General features: G+C 37.7%; 1 protein-coding gene across 8 annotated transcripts in view; it reads left to right on the top strand.

Moving 5' to 3' along the window:
* Positions 1-16,616, top strand: part of PCLO (piccolo presynaptic cytomatrix protein) — a 326,032-nt gene that overhangs the window by 146,503 nt on the left and 162,913 nt on the right. For 7 of the 8 annotated variants that reach the window (XM_040061464.2, XM_040061465.2, XM_040061471.2 and 4 more), the window contains exons 5-6: positions 5,539-10,591; positions 10,970-12,981. In XM_040061464.2, the coding sequence (XP_039917398.1) occupies positions 5,539-10,591; positions 10,970-12,981 (7,065 nt within the window). The remainder of the gene's footprint in view (positions 1-5,538; positions 10,592-10,969; positions 12,982-16,616) is intronic. The other variant, XM_040061472.2, reaches the window with a different exon arrangement.

A 16,616-nucleotide genomic window follows, 5' to 3' on the forward strand; every position in this document is an offset into this window, starting at 1 on the left:
ATCCCATTCCAACCCCTCTGCCATGAGCAGGGACACCTTCCTCTAGGCCTGGTGGCTCAAAGCCCCATCTGACCTGGCCTTGTGCAATTCCCAGGATGGGACATCCACATCTTCTCTGGGCAATCTGTGTGAGTGATTCACCACCTTCATAATAAAAAAAATATTCTTAATATCTAATCTAAACTTGCCCTCATTAAGTATGAAGCTATTTTGCCTTATCCTGTCCATGCTCTTGTAAATATTCTCACTCTATCCTTTTTGGAGGCTCCCTTCAGGTTCAGGATAAATCACAGATATCAATTGAATTTAGCGATTTGGTATCCTTTAAAAGAAAAAAAAAAAAAAGTTACTTTAATATTAAAATATTTAAAAATATTTGAGTATCATTGTGTGATTTAAGGAATCATAAAGACTTTTTTTTTTTTTCTTCAAAATATTTTTTTCAGTAATATTTTGAAATGTCTTCAAATTTTTTTTAAAGAATAAACTGACTACTCATGTTTTACAGGTCCTTTTCCTGAGAAACTGTCTTGAAATATTGACTATTGACATGTGCAATAGCAATTAGGTGTTCTAACAGGGATGCCTAGAGATCTTGGAGGTTTAACACATGCAGTTTGTCAGTATCTAATTGCCATCTTGTAACTCAGAAATTTACATAGAGGTAGTTCAGCATATCTTTATGATGACATTGTCATGTTTCAGTTAGCTTTCACTTGTAACATATTAAATATATTATATATGTACCCTTATTACTACCTTCCTATGAGTACTGAGGAATGATCACATGCTTCAGTTGCATAACTGGGTAAATATTAATATTTTGTTGATTGGCATCGTTAGTCTAACACCTGCCACAAAACACAGCCCAGAGAGATAGAAAAAGGAGGGTAATACTTGTCTGTAAGCAATTTTTTCTGGATACAAATAAAATGTTTCATTTTGAAAATACAAAATTGAAATGTACATTACAGAGTTTAGTCAACCATGTTTCTTTTACACTGTGCTGGCTTGAAGGCAAAACCAGCGAGAGACTCCAAGTCAGAAAAAACAATTTAATAGGAGAGGAAAAAAAAGTAAAATAAAATAAAACACATGCAATGGTACAAAAGATCACTGACAGAGTAAGAATACAACCTGAAACTGTGGTGGTAGCAGTCCAAATGAAGTGGTCTTGTTGAAGCAGTGTTCTTGCAGAAAGGTCTGGTAGCTCTTGTCCTCTGGGGATCCAGTGGGTAAGGCTGCCTGTGCTGTCCCAAGGCCCAGATTATATCCAGGTGGGAATGCTTGGCTCCTCCCCCTGGGCGGAGCATCTCACAATGGACTGATATCATTTTATCAGTTTTGTAATGGGTCCTTGATTGCCTATTAAACAGAGATAGCTCCTGGGGAGAGTTATCTATGAGTCATGCAGGACGGCATTGATGGGCCATTAACAGAAGATAGTCTGGAGGGAGGGGGCACGGGAAACAGTGGTGCACAACTTAGTTTCAACATTTCATGTAGATGGTGATAGAATACATACTTTGGGCACATTTTACATTGTAACCTAGGACATACACTTTGTGGAACCTTTTCTTTAAATAATGTAGATATCTTTCTTTCTTCTATAAACAAACTGGACTTTCAAAATTATGAGTGCTTTGCAAAATAAAATCTCTGCCCTCTGCAACAGAACATAATCTTCCTAGCTATAAATTCTTTTTTTTAAATACTTTTTTTTTTTTGTTTTAGCCCTATTTTTCTTTTAATAAATTACTGTTTCAGTTTGGTAACTGACGGAACTTTTTCATAGAATCATAGAACCACTAAGGTTGAAAAAGACCTCTAAGATCATGAGGTCCAACCCTTAGCTCAGCATTACCACCTTCACCACTAAAAATGTCCACATGTACCTTATCCAGATGTTTTTTGAACCCCAAGCTTTATATTTTCAAATAAGAACAGCAAAAGTGAGGAATAGTACAAAGTAATAATATTTATAAAGCTAAAACTCCTAATACAAAATAGTTGTATAATGGATTGACTCTGGCGTCACAGAAATGTCTCTGGAATAGCACAAATACAGTTGACAAGAGATAGTTTTTAACATTAGTTAAAGACGTTGCATTTGCTGCTTTTAATATCTTATCCAGACTACAGATTTTATGTCTACTTCTTCCTCATTTCTTAAGTTTCTCTCATCAATGTCTATTAGAACTAAATTTCTCCAGTATTAAAAATACACAGTAGGGAAACTCATATGAAATGCCATTCAAATACTCAGAAAAGCCCAGTAATTCAACATGTACCAAGTACTTCCTAATTTACAAGGGGAAAAATAGTGTATATATATATTTTTTTAATTTAAATGCTTTCCTATTCATTCTCAAAGAGTTGTGGAATATATATATATATGATAATTTTCAACATAGTTTCTGCAATATTTTGTTATTCATCTAAAAATTTTATGTTTATGATATGTTTGCAAGATCAACAATGATGATGTCTTTGTGGATGTAATGGCCAACACTGCAGAAAATAAGTTAGCAGTCCTTTAAGAACAGATTTAGCTACTGACAGTATCCTAAATCTCAGATTACACAAAATAGAGGAAAAAAGCCCAGAGGCTTTCATTGTAAGTTACATACATATTGATCTCAAAACATGATACACAGGATAATTATTGCATGTACCATGGTGCGGGCAGTGATACAAACAAAAATGTTGTGAAATATATTCATATTTTGGTAACCTTAAAAAGAAAGTTGGATTTTACTCATCCCTTTTATTTCTAGTGAGAAATTAAGTCTGTCCTTATTGTAGACCTTTTTCTTTTTCTTCTCCTTACTGTACAAACAGCAGACTTTCTCATATCCAGTTTCCTGCGATTCATAGTAGTCATTAATGTCATACACCAAGGTTCAACACCAGGGTGGGCAACAGCAATATTCATTGCCATCTCCTCTGGTTTGGTCACGGTAGTATTTGAAATTGGTCTCAGCTGCAAGGAGAATGGCTGAAGCTGTTCCATGACCAGTTGTTCTCTACCTTTTTCTGTGCTTAACTGTTCAGTTAATGCCTTCTGTCTCTGCTTTACAACCCATGGTACCACATCGTCTTGGAGAACCAAGATCTGAGGGGTTCACTTCCACTAGATGGATGCATTCTGTCCATCAACTCCTGGGAAACCTTCTGAGCTTGAGCAATATTTGCATTTTTTAGTAGCTCATCTAAATTTATCATAGGGAATTTTGTTGGGTATGTCTTGGTAAGTATGAAAATGCTGGTCATAAATGAAAAAAAAAAAAAAATCAAATATCATGGTTGAAGCTCTAGTGAGGAGTGTGCTATTTATAGAGGGAAAAATCACTTGGTTTTAATGATAGTTGTCTTTTTTTAAACATAGAAAAATAAATTCCCCTTAAACTTTTTCTTCTTTAATAAAGGGAACAAAAATGTAAATATAAAATACAAAATCTGAAATGTTTAATTATGCTTCATTGCTGATTTTTTTATAAAGACCATACATAATTCTGTCCTTAAAGGCTGGAGAATATCCAAGAGCAGATTTTTCAGAATATTGAAGGCTGTAGGCTTCAAATAGTGATGCCTTTCCAAAGTTGTTATAAGTACTACAGGTTTCTCCATGTTTTTATATATTAATCACAGCCTTGTCATTCAAGAAGTCCTTAGAAATGTTTGTTTTCACACTGGATTTTTATTTGCAATGGATTTTGCTGTGACATCAGATATTTGAATTTGCAATATTAGTTGTAATGTTGGTAAGAACTAATGTAGTTTATATTCAAGGTAGTATCTGATTTGCAAACCATATAATAAATCACTTCTGTGAATGATGATTAATCATTCAGAATATTAATCATCAGAATATTAATTAGTATATTGCTGTAATAGTAAATAAATTAATTAAAACTAATATAAATATTAGTGTTTGAATGTAGGATTACGTTCAAAGTGATATGTCTAAAAGCAAGAATATATAACTTAAATATAAATTAAATCTAAACCTGACTGGTTTTAAAAAGTAATATGACTGTCTATAAAAAATATTTGAGTTTTGATATTTTGACTCTAAATGTAACTTTAGTGTGAATTAACATTGAAAACACTTGTAATTGATAGCAACTTAACATGAGTGGAAATGTAATTTTAAATTTGATTAACATTCATTATATTTTTTCTAGTATATTTATTCCACAGTATTTTAACTACTTTTCAAATAATCATGTCACCAATGAGGTTAATAAATGAAACCTTTAAATAAATGGTTTGCTCTCTATCAGAAATCACTGACTTAGATTAGCAAAGCTGATAAATACTACCTACTTCTATTATTGAGATCCCTAACAAAAATAAAGATCACATTGTATTATTAAAATCATGAGACTTTGGGGCTTGTTCTCAAATTGCCAGAGGATATGGGGACACTTCCTAAAATTGTCAGCCCAGAGTAGCATTAAGGTGACCTGTATTTTGGAGAGTGAACTATGTTTTAGCTGAACAATGAGGTATTTTCTCTCAGAAGAGAGCATTTCACATCTGCGAGAAGCAGGAATAAAACTGGAGCTGAAATACTTGTTGTAGGATATTTTTAGTGTTTTTGTTATTTATAGAAGGAGATAGATATTCTTGTCAGTCAGAACGATGTAGAAGGATCTGGAAGGCAGGATGACTAAGGGAGTTTAATTAGGGATGAGGAGGAATACGTTGGTTCTGATGCTCAGACAGGAATGCCTGCCTTGTTTGCTTTCTTTAATCAATGCCTGGCCATGATGCTTTCCTCCCTGCAATTACACTTCCCTACCAGCAGTCAAGAAACTTCTATTTTATGAGGTACTCCAAAAATATTTGTGCAGTGCCTAGCTGTAGGGGACATTCCAAATGTCATTAAATCATGCTTCAGTACTCTATGTATGGTGTTGCATGTTGCAATGTGTGATACTTCAATCAACAAAATTAAGCCATGACTACAAAATGTGAGAAGATTGACAAATTTCTAGACAATTATAAAATGTTAAATGGTCAAAGAAAGGAGCATACTTCAGGAATTCTGCAGACATTTGTCAAGCGATGTTTTACTTTGTATCAAAAACCATGTAGACAGCTTTGAAACAGTAAATAAAATCTTCAAATAAACCAACCCGTGGGCAACTTGTCCATGAATGTGTGATCAAATGGCAGGTTATCATTACTAAGTGTTCTTAAATCAGTTAAATTATATAATGAAAAATAGAAGTTCATCTTGAAACTAGTAAAATAAGTTGCCAGTGTGGACAGCCATGCAAAGTCTAGTTAGAGTCAATGCAAAAAAACCCAAAATTTAAGGAACATTTTTGTATTATTCTAATAGCATTGAATAACAAAATTAGTGTTCAGTATTCATCTGAGGTATTAACTCATCCTTAAAAAAACAAAACCAAAAAAACCCTAAAAAAACCCCCAAAAAACCTGCGCAGAACCATGTTTTTAATTGCCAGGAGACATTAATAATTTATATAAAAATATATACACACGCGTTATGTATTTATTTTTTAGGAAAAGGAGGATGACAAATCAGACACATCAAGCTCTCAGCAACAGAAAAGTCCACAAGGTCTGAGTGACACCGGGTATTCTTCTGATGGGATATCAAGTTCACTTGGTGAAATTCCAAGTCATATCCCCACTGATGAAAAGGATTTAATCAAAGAATCTAATAAAAAAGACACTATTTCACAAGAAAGTCCGCCAAGCCCCTCAGATCTAGCTAAATTGGAAAGTACTGTACTCTCAATTTTAGAAGCTCAGGCAAGCACTCTTTCTGATGAAAAATCTGCAAAAAGGAAAGAGCTTTCTGAAACATATGGTGAACAGACAAAGGATCAACTTAAAACAAAGCCTTTGCCCGTCACTCCAGAATCTTATGGTTCAGATGAGGAAAACTTAAAAGCTATCAAAGAAGGTGAAGGAACCATTGTAGAAGAGGACAAAGGAACTGCTTCCTCACAGGCAGACTACAAGGAAGAACATGAAGATGAAACATCAGCAAGAAGACAACGCTATGACTCCGTGGAAGACAGCAGTGAGAGTGAAAATTCACCTGTCCCAAGGAGAAAAAGAAGAACTAGTGTTGGTTCTTCAAGCAGTGATGAGTACAAACGAGATGACAGTCAGGGATCAGGTGATGAGGAAGACTTCATTAGGAAACAGATTATAGAGATGAGTGCTGATGAAGATGCTTCAGGTTCTGAAGATGATGAATTCATTAGAAATCAACTCAAAGAGATCAGTGCAGCTGAAAGCCAAAAGAAAGAAGAAGTGAAAAGCAAAGCCAAAGGAACAGCTGGAAAACATAGAAGAATGGCACGGAAAAGTAGTGCAGGCTATGATGAGGATGCAGGAAGAAGACATTCATGGCACGATGATGATGATGAGACTTTTGATGAAAGCCCAGAGCCAAAATACAGGGAAAGTAAAAGTCAAGACAGTGAAGAACTAGCAGTGTCAGGAGGAGGAGGCCTTCGACGTTTCAAAACAATAGAACTAAATAGTACAATAACAAACAAATATTCTGAAGTATCTGAACAACAGAAAGGTATTTTATATTTTGATGAAGAGCCTGAGCTAGAGATGGAGAGTCTTACAGATTCCCCAGAAGATAGATCTAGAGGAGAAGGATCTTCTAGTTTACATGCTTCTAGTTTCACACCAGGTACATCTCCTACTTCAGTGTCATCACTTGACGAAGACAGTGACAGTAGTCCTAGTCACAAAAAACTGGGAGGGGAGAGCAAACAACAGCGCAAAGCAAGGCATCGGACACATGGTCCTCTTCTTCCCACTATTGAAGATTCTTCAGAAGAAGAAGAACTACGGGAAGAGGAAGAACTGCTAAAGGAACAAGAGAAACAACGTGAATTAGAACAGCAACAAAGAAAAAGTTCTAGCAAAAAATCTAAAAAGGACAAGGATGAACTCAGAGCCCAGAGAAGAAGGGAACGTCCAAAAACTCCACCAAGTAATCTTTCTCCCATTGAAGATGCATCTCCAACAGAAGAATTACGACAGGCTGCAGAAATGGAAGAACTTCACAGATCTTCCTGTTCTGAATATTCACCCAGCATTGAGTCAGAACCTGAAGGTCTTGAAATCAGCCCAGAAAAAATAATAGAAGTGCAAAAAGTTTACAAATTGCCTACTGCTGTCTCTCTATACTCACCAACAGATGAACAACCAGCTGGACTCCCAAAAGAAGAGAGTGGTCAAAAGACATTGAAAAGTGCCGAAGAGGTATATGAGGAGATGATGCATAAGTCCAAATCATTTCAAATGTCAAATGAAAAAGATGAAGTATTTGAAAAAGAATCTTTATATGGTGGAATGCTAATAGAGGATTATATTTATGAATCTTTAGTAGAGGATACTTACAATGGAACTATTGATAGTAATCTTGTTATGAGACAAGATGAGAGCAGTGAATATACACAACAGAGAGGAAAAGAGAAAAAAACAAGAGCTTCAGAACAGGTCTATGATGAACCACAGAAAATTAGTGATCTAGAGAAAGACTACTATGGTGTTGAGACTTTACATACTATTGTGCCTCAAGAAGATATTGTTTCTAGTTCTTACATTATCCCAGAAAGTCATGAAATAGTTGTATTGGACAGCACAGTAACTTCCACCATTGAGGAAAAGCATTTGTTAGATGCAGAAGCTGCTTATGAAGAGCTTATGAAAAGACAGAAAATGCAGCTAACCCCAGGGTCTAGTCCAACACAACCAGCTTCAGATTTCATTCCCACATCTGATACAAAGGCATCTGGTGGTGGAGAAATAGTGGATAGTACATCTTTAACATCAAGCACTACTTCAGCCATCTCAGATGTATCACCTGTTAGTAGCACAACACTTTCTATTCCAGATGTTAAAATAACACAGCATTTTACAGCAGAGGAAATTGAAGATGAATACTTAACAGATTATGCCAGAGAAATTCAAGAAATAATTTCTCATGAAACATCAATATTGACATACTCTGAGACATCAGAAGGTGCTGCATCAGTTTTACCTTCTGATACAGCTTCCTTAACATCATCTACATCTTCAGTTTGTACCACAGATAGTTCCTCACCTATAGATAGTGCAGCCACAGGTTTTGTAAGTCCAGCAGATGGTGTAAGTAAACCAGCAGATTCTGAAGGTGTCAGCATAGTAACACAGGTTCCCTTAACATCAAAAGAGTACCCTGAAGTGAGCATGCCTTATGAACCTATTGCTGGAGCCACTAAAAAACCATCTCTTGAATCAGATGCAGAGAGTGTGGAGCAAACTGCCGTTAGTTTGCCTGACACTGTACCTTTATTAGTGGCAACCACAGTTACAAAGTCCAAGGAATATGCAGCTGATACCATTACCTTTGATACCTCCAAAGCAGAGAAGGAAGTAGCTAGAAAAATTATAAGTACAGTAGAGGCTGACAGTGTCAAAATTCATCATGAAGAGCCACACAAAGAATTGGATGTTGCTATGACAAGGATTGATTTGACTAATGCTGCATCTGAGCAACCACCTATATGTATAGCACCAGTACCAGTTACAGAGCCTGCATCAGAAACATCTTCTGCACTCACTCACAGTGTTGTAAGTAAGACCAGCATGGTCTCTGTGCCTTCCTCAGCTCCTGCTGTTTCAGGCAAAGTATTCTCTCTTTTTAGAAGCTCTTCTTTGGATTCTTCTGCACATCCTTCTCCACCCCCACCTCCTCCTCCTCCACCACCACCTCCACCACCATTACCACCACCACCTATTTTACCCAAGCCAGCCATTTATCCCAAAAAGAAGTCACAGGTTAAGGCTCCAGCAGCAACAGTTCCCACAGCGGTACCTCCAGTCACAAGTGTTCCAACACTAGAGTCCACAGCTGTTATAAAGGATCATGTAGTACCTATCACAAAAACCTACACCCCAACACCACCTCCTGTACCACCCAAACCATCCTCCATTCCAGCAGGCCTTGTTTTCAGTCACAGGCCCCCTGAAGTAACTAAACCCCCAATTGCTCCTAAACCAGCAGTTCCTCCCCTCCCAATAGCTATTCATAAACCAGCAGAAACACAGCCCAAACCAGCAAGCTTGTCACTGACTTCAAGTATGACTCTGAATTTGGTATCCACAGCTGAATACAAAATACCATCTCCCACTTCCCCTTTGTCTCCACACTCTAATAAATCTTCACCAAGGTTGGCAAAACCCTCACAGGAAACCTATGTTGTCATCACATTGCCATCTGAGCCTGGAACTCCCACTGAAGCTATAACTAGCCAGGCTGTTACCAGCTGGCCTTTAGAAGCACCTTCTAAAGAACAGGTTCCCCAGCCTATGCAACCAGTTTTTACTGCATCCATGAAAACTATGGATATTCAAAGTATGGCAGGCCAGAGTATGTATTTCTCAGGTGCACTCCAAGCTATTCCTGTGACAACACAATCAACTTTTGAAAAAATACCTAGTTCAAAATCAGAAGTAGTGACAACAGACATAACCAAGACCACAGTGTCTGTGGTTAAGGGTCCAGTGTCTGGTTATGGTTTAGGTAGTGTTGCTATTACTATACCTCCAGAGCCACTACATATTGTAGACCAACCCAGATACAGAGAGAATGGAAGATTCCATCCTTTGGGCAATGTCATAGACCTTCGCACTTTAACTAAGATGGACATTGAAACTAGGGACAGCTGTATGGATCTTTCTGCTGTTTCCATGGATGTAAGAAGGCAAATGCCACCAAGTGACACAAGTGGACGACCAGTAAGTACTGTCCAGCCATCCATAATAAATCTTAGCACTGCATATGTTGGTGATACTTCTCTGCCTGTAGTCACTGAGACAGTAACAGTAATGACCTGCACTGCCACTGTGAGCTACACCACCAGCACAGACAGCCTTGTGGATCTGGGACATGCAATGACAACACCACTTCAGCTAACAACATCAAAACATTTTGAGCCTGCATACAGAGTAACAAGCAGCCAGGCATTCTCTGTAGGTAGAGAGGAAGTGCCAATAAATTTATCACTAGGTACTTCACCACAGGCAGTGACATGGGCTACTACAAAGCCTGTTACTGTACCACCTGTTGGTGTTACAAATGGTTGGACTGATCTCTCCACTTCTCAGGAGCCAGCAGAGAGTGGAGCAGTTGACCTTAGCACTACAAAATCCCACAGAACAGTAGTAACAATGGATGAAGCTACTTCAGGTATAACAACAGTAATAGAAGATGATGAAAAGCCTGTAGATCTGACTGCGGGGAGAAGAGCTGTCTGCTGTGATATGGTTTATAAATTGCCATTTGGTAGGAGCTGTACAGCACAGCAGCCTTCTACTACACTTCCTGAAGATCGCTTTGGCTACAGAGATGACCATTATCAATATGATCGTTCGGGGTCATATGGTTACCGAGGGATTGGAGGTATGAAACCCTCTATGTCTGACACAAATTTATCAGAAGCTGGACTATTTGCATACAGAAGCAAGAATAGCTTTGATTATCGAGTTGGGGCAACTGATGCAGCAGTAGATCTTACTTCTGGAAGAGTAACTACAGGTCAGTATGACACAGCAGCAGATCTTTCTTTGAAATATAATTTTGATGTTCCTCACCTCATTTCAGGATAATTTTTTTTTTGTATTATTTTTCCCCTCCTTCTGTTGTTTTGTTTTCTTTTGGACAGTGTGACAAATTATTCCGGATTACACGTGCTTTTCGTTTCTTCATTTTACGTATTTGTTTGCACAGAGGTGCCTGCATGTGCCTGCATGTTCAGAAATGCTGTTTCCTTCACATCTAAAGTAGATCATTAACCTGAAGATTTGCATGCAGTTTTCCCTTCCCATTTATTTCATCAAGATGGGATGACTTTCAGAATCCGCAAAGCAGCATTCTTTTGTGGGACTGGACTGTAACTTTGCCCTGTAATTTCAGGTGAGGTTATGGATTACTCAAGCAAGACTACAGGTCCATATCCAGAGACTCGGCAGATTTCTGGCCTCGGGCTCAGTACACCACAGTATTCCCAAGCAAGAATGGTGTCATCTGTGGGTTCCCAGCTTGGCGTTGGAAGTGTTTTAAGATCATCCAATGGTGTTGTTTATTCTTCAGTAGCGACTCCAATCCCATCCACATTTGCCATTACCACACAACCCGGTTCTATTTTCAGTACAAGTGTCAGAGATTTACCTACTCTCCAAACAATTGACTCAGTGCCCTCTTTATCAACTTTGCAACAGACTCAACCACTCCCAAGATCATATAGTTTCTTGACAACTGTGGCAGCTGAAAAAGATAAAGCAATTACTGCCATTGGTATGGAGACAGGGTTACCCCCTCATTCTATAGAAACGATTACCACTGAGCCAACCAGCTTGATACCTGCTTTAACTACAGCATCTGAAGTTTATACAGATGTAGTTGATGATGAGGTTGCCCTTCTCATTGCCCCTGAAGAGGGAAAACAGCAGCAGCTTGATTTGGAGCGGGAACTTCTTGAGCTTGAGAAAATTAAGCAGCAGCGCTTTGCAGAAGAGTTGGAATGGGAACGTCAGGAAATTCAAAGATTTAGGGAACAAGAAAAGTTTATGGTGCAAAAAAAGCTTGAGGAGTTGCAATCCATGAAACATCATCTCTTATTTCAGCAGGAGGAGGAACGACAAGCTCAGTTTATGATGAGACAAGAGACATTAGCCCAGCAGCAGTTGCAGCTTGAACAGTTCCAACAACTTCAGCAACAGCTCCACCAACAGTTAGAGGAGCAAAAACTTCGTCAAATATATCAGTATGGTTATGACCCTTCAGGAACTGGCTCACCACAAACTACTACAGATCAAACACTTTTGGAAGGACAGTACGCAAGCACAGAAAATGGCCAATTTTGGCCTACTGATGACACAACCACTACAGCTTCAGGAGTGCTGGGTATTGAAATTCCACAAAGTCAAGCATGGTATTCAGTTCAGTCTGATGGCATCACACAATACATACCCAGGTCTGGTATCCTAAGCTCAGTTTCAGAAATGTCTCTTAAGGATATCGATGTTAGAGAGGAGAAACAATTGAAAAAGAGAAGTTCTATGCCAAAATTGCGTGGTCCCTATGAGGAGTTTGAGGAGACTCTGGAAGAAGAGCCCCGATGTTTCAAAAAAATAGTGGACAGTGGAGTGCAAACTGATGATGAAGATGGAGCAGAAAGAGGTTACACCAACAGGAGACGGAGAACCAAGAAGAGTGTAGATACAAGTGTTCAGACAGATGATGAAGATCAAGATGAATGGGATCTTTCCAGCAGATCCAGAAGGAAGCCTCGTGTAGGGAAATACAGCGAGAGCACCACTGAGGCAGACAAAGCCAAACCATTCTCCAAGGTATCTAGTATCGCAGTTCAGACAGTGGCAGAGATTTCTGTGCAAACAGAACCTGTAGGAACAATAAGAACACCTTCAATCAGGGCCCGATGGGATGCTAAGGTTGAAATCATAAAGCATATTTCAGCTCCAGAAAAGACATATAAAGGAGAGAGTCTGGGATGTCAAACAGAGACAGCGTCAGACACCCAAAGTCCCCAATATCTGTCAGCTTCATCTCCTCAGAAAGATAAAAAACGTCCAACACCATTAGAGATAGGATACTCATCCCACCTTCGTCCAGACTCCACATTGCAGGTAGTCCCTTCCCCTCCCAAATCTCCCAAAGTCCTCTATTCACCCATTTCACCCGTTTCACCAAGCAAAGTTATAGAGTCAGCATTTGTACCTTATGAAAAACCCGTGACTGATGACATCAGCCCTCAGAAGATGCTGCATGCTGACATGGCCAATGTTCCTCCATCAAGCCCAAAGGCAGCAAAGATGATGCAACGCTCTATGTCTGATCCTAAGCCCCTGAGCCCCACAGCAGAAGACAGTTCCAGAGCTCAGTTTCAGTACACTGAGGGTTTTATGGTAAGAAGTATTTGCTTAATTTTTTTTTTTTTTTTAATTAACATGCAATTCTACAGCTATCAGTACAGCATGAAGACAGACACACTCATTTCCAATACTTGTATATGTAGTCTTTTTGCACACCTTGCTGAAAATCCAGAGGAATATCTGCTGTCTAAAACAATGGTTATTTCCTTCACTGCTTTGTCCAGAAACAGAGAAGCCCATATTACAGTCCTAATACTCAGGAAGTAACAGAAGTTCATTTTCAGAATTTGGATGGCACTTTGTGTTTTATATGGCAGTTCATTGCCAGTATAGGGGTTACTGACAATTCTCCAGAAAACTGAAAACATTCACTTTCTAATCATACAACATCCAGCTCTTGTGGCACATTGTGTAGTGCATTTACCTTGAAATTACTGCATGTACCTTCTGAGAGGCAGATAACAGCAGATTTAGAATTCCCTTAGTTAGCTATCCTATTTGACCTTCATGATGTTTCTTAGCCACATCTGATTCTGTGGATAATCTTGTGTCCCAGTGTGTACATCTTTTTTCTTTCCCAGACCATAAGGTCTCATATACAAAATCCATTTTTAATTTGTTTATTTTGCATGAGGAGGATTATCAGGAGGTTATGCAATTTTGAGGGCTGTTTCTTATAGGGGTCAGAGGAGGCTGACATCAGCAGGATCAACATTTTCATTTCTGCAGTATTTCTTTTCCTTAAGAAGTAAGATTTCATATTTGGGAATCAAATTGATATTTGTGAATAAGAGGAATAAGTCTTTGCAAAAAAAAATTACCTTTATAATATGATATGTTCTTGGCTGTCCTTTTTTCTGAGACCATTCCCTTCTGTCAGTTGATGCGTCAGTATCTTTTCAGAACTCTGGTAGAGCTGCCATTCAGCAATATTTATCTTTTACGTTCAGTTATCTGTGAATGCAAGTGATTAGTACAGACTGAATAGGATAAAGGGGGTTTGTTCTCTCTGATAATTTGCAGTGGCTTTCAAATGCCACATTATCTGGTTATACCCTCCAAGCCTCCCACTGCAAGTAGTTCCTGCAGCTTCACGTATTTGTGCAGTATAAATGCTTCCCATGCTGTAACTGCTTGGAAAACAGTACTTGGAAGTTTGAAGGGAAAGCCTGAGTTATGGCATTGGCACTTCATATAAATATAATTTGCTAATGAACAATAAACACAGTGGGGGAAACTAGCATGAGCACTGAAGTTTCACGTAGAGAATTTGGGACAGAATTTGAAGAATTTTGCTCATGGATTGTAAAAAAGTGTTGGGTTGTACTTAATATTGGAGAGTAGGTATAATATTGTAAAATATTATATAATTGTAAAGGTATAGTAAAACTATTTCTGAGAACAAATTATTCAATTCACTTATTTCACAGATACATATATATATTTGATATAAATTGTATCCTTCCATGAATTCTATAATCAACTTGTTGTTTAAAGGTCTTTACAGTAGTGTTTGAACACACAAAAAATTATTTAATGTGACATGAAAACAAAGAGCTAGTATGCTGTTCCTTTTTGTACCAACACGTTCTCTACAGTTTTGCCTGGAACTCAAACAGTAATGAGTTCACCAGTGTACAGCTATCAGGCACCAAATAAGCCATGTCTCAAAGTAGTTGCAGCCTAAATAAAAGAGTGGGACATTTTTATGGAAGGTAGGGTGCAAGTAGACAAGCACAAGGAAATTCAGAACACTTCCATGAATATAAAATGGACTGCACTAGCTTGGCCATGCAGCAGAGGTTGAGGAAGCTGCTCTGCAAACTTCCCATGTTCATCATGGCTGATTTCAGCCTTGATGCTATGTGAAGCACTAAACTTGTTATACTCTCAGGTAGAGTGTTTTTCATTATGTGTCTGAGTTCATTTAGCTTATGCTGAGATCAGGTATGTGAAGTTTAAAGGAGGAAAAGGCATATAGCCAACAAGAAAGAAAATATTTAGAGTGATCCTTGAAAAATGTAGTTAACCTCATCAGCATCTGGAAATAGGGGCATAAATTGCCTTTGCAGTTTCTATTTCAGTTCTCAGTTACTCAGTCCAGTTATGTTATGAAGGAGAGTTCTACAGTACAAGACCTAAATTGTCTAGTTTCCACAAGACTTAAAGTGTTCCTTCCAGCATGTCCATTTGTTTAAACCATGGTTTTAGGGCTGTATCATCTTGAAGCACAGGAAAGACTAGACAGTGATTTCTTTTGTACATTTTATCACATTCAAAAGTTCTGTGAAAGCGTAAACACAATGTCATTGTCGGCAAAGTGTGAACTTTATTGACTTTTTTTCAACTGTACATCTTTGTTGTTAGAGCCACATGGTGTTGTTATACTTAAGTTTAAATATAGTATCACTTTTGGATATCTTTCTAAGTGTGAAAGTAAGGCACTACCTTACCTTTAAAGTATTTTTGATACTGGGATTATTTTTTATTCATTCTGTGTATGTACAGTGCTCACAACAGCTAAAGTTTTTTTTAATTCTCTGTGTACACTTATGTGCCTCCTGACTGTAGAGTTCCTAATTTCCTAGTTTAAAAAATGAAAAGGTAGAAGGGGACAGTTATGTCATTCGAAAGAGTGAAGTTCAGTACAGAAAAACTTCCAAAAGAGCTCACTCTGAAAAAGAGAATTTACTAGAGCTGAACACAAAAGAATAAAATGGAAATGAAAGATTGATCTTTCACTACCTTAAGGAAATGGAATGTGTATATGAATATTTTTTGCATGGATGAATATCCCATCACTTTTTTAATAGTTCATGAGTCAGGGTTATGTCTTTGTCTGCATTCATAAACATTGCAGGTGGAAAGGGTGTTCATGTATTCATGCGTATGATTCACAAGTGCTTTCTTCGTGACAATTGAGCAAAAAAGTTGATCCTTACACAACTGGTGGAACTAAAAGAGTAAGAATAAAACATATCTTTTTCTAAGATTTATGATGAAATGATACCTAATCTTTCAGACAGTGCCCTTTCATCAGTCATGCACTTCTTCCAATGGAAAATGGTTTCTTTACAACATTTTGGGAAAAGATATTACGGAGACTATGACTAAAATGATTAAATTATCTCTCTTTGTCTTAGAACTGTTGCTTTAAAGATAATTTTCTTCTTTAATGCATCTTGTAAAGGAAATTATTGCAAAGTTTCATCTAATCTAGTATAAGTAAAAGGCTGAAAAGTGACCTGATAGCTAATCATATAATAAAAAAATCCAGGTAACATTACTTTCAGTGGTGGCACATTTAATTTTCTGACAACAAGCTGCGTGGTTACATTAAAATTCCACTTGCTTGTCTGTCAAAGTCATTGTCTCTATGTGAACACTAGAGAGAATATAGATGATGGCTTTCTATTTATCCAAAGAGAAAGTATTGCTTGCCACTATGTCCCCTTTTGTAGTTCTTATGTGCTGCATTAGTAGTGATACATATTTGTAATCAAATATATCTGAGTCAAGAAAAAATTAGCAATTGTATCTTGTCAGCACCAAAAAATGTTGATGAAAGCCACCCTTTTGCAAAGATACCCAATTTTGCTGTTTTGTGAGCATTGTATCTCTTGCTCTCCCTGCAGCAGTGAGCTCCCCAGCACTGGTTTTATTAAACT

Source organism: Hirundo rustica, chromosome 4 (genome assembly GCF_015227805.2).
Source record: "Hirundo rustica isolate bHirRus1 chromosome 4, bHirRus1.pri.v3, whole genome shotgun sequence".
Lineage (NCBI taxonomy): Eukaryota > Metazoa > Chordata > Aves > Passeriformes > Hirundinidae > Hirundo > Hirundo rustica.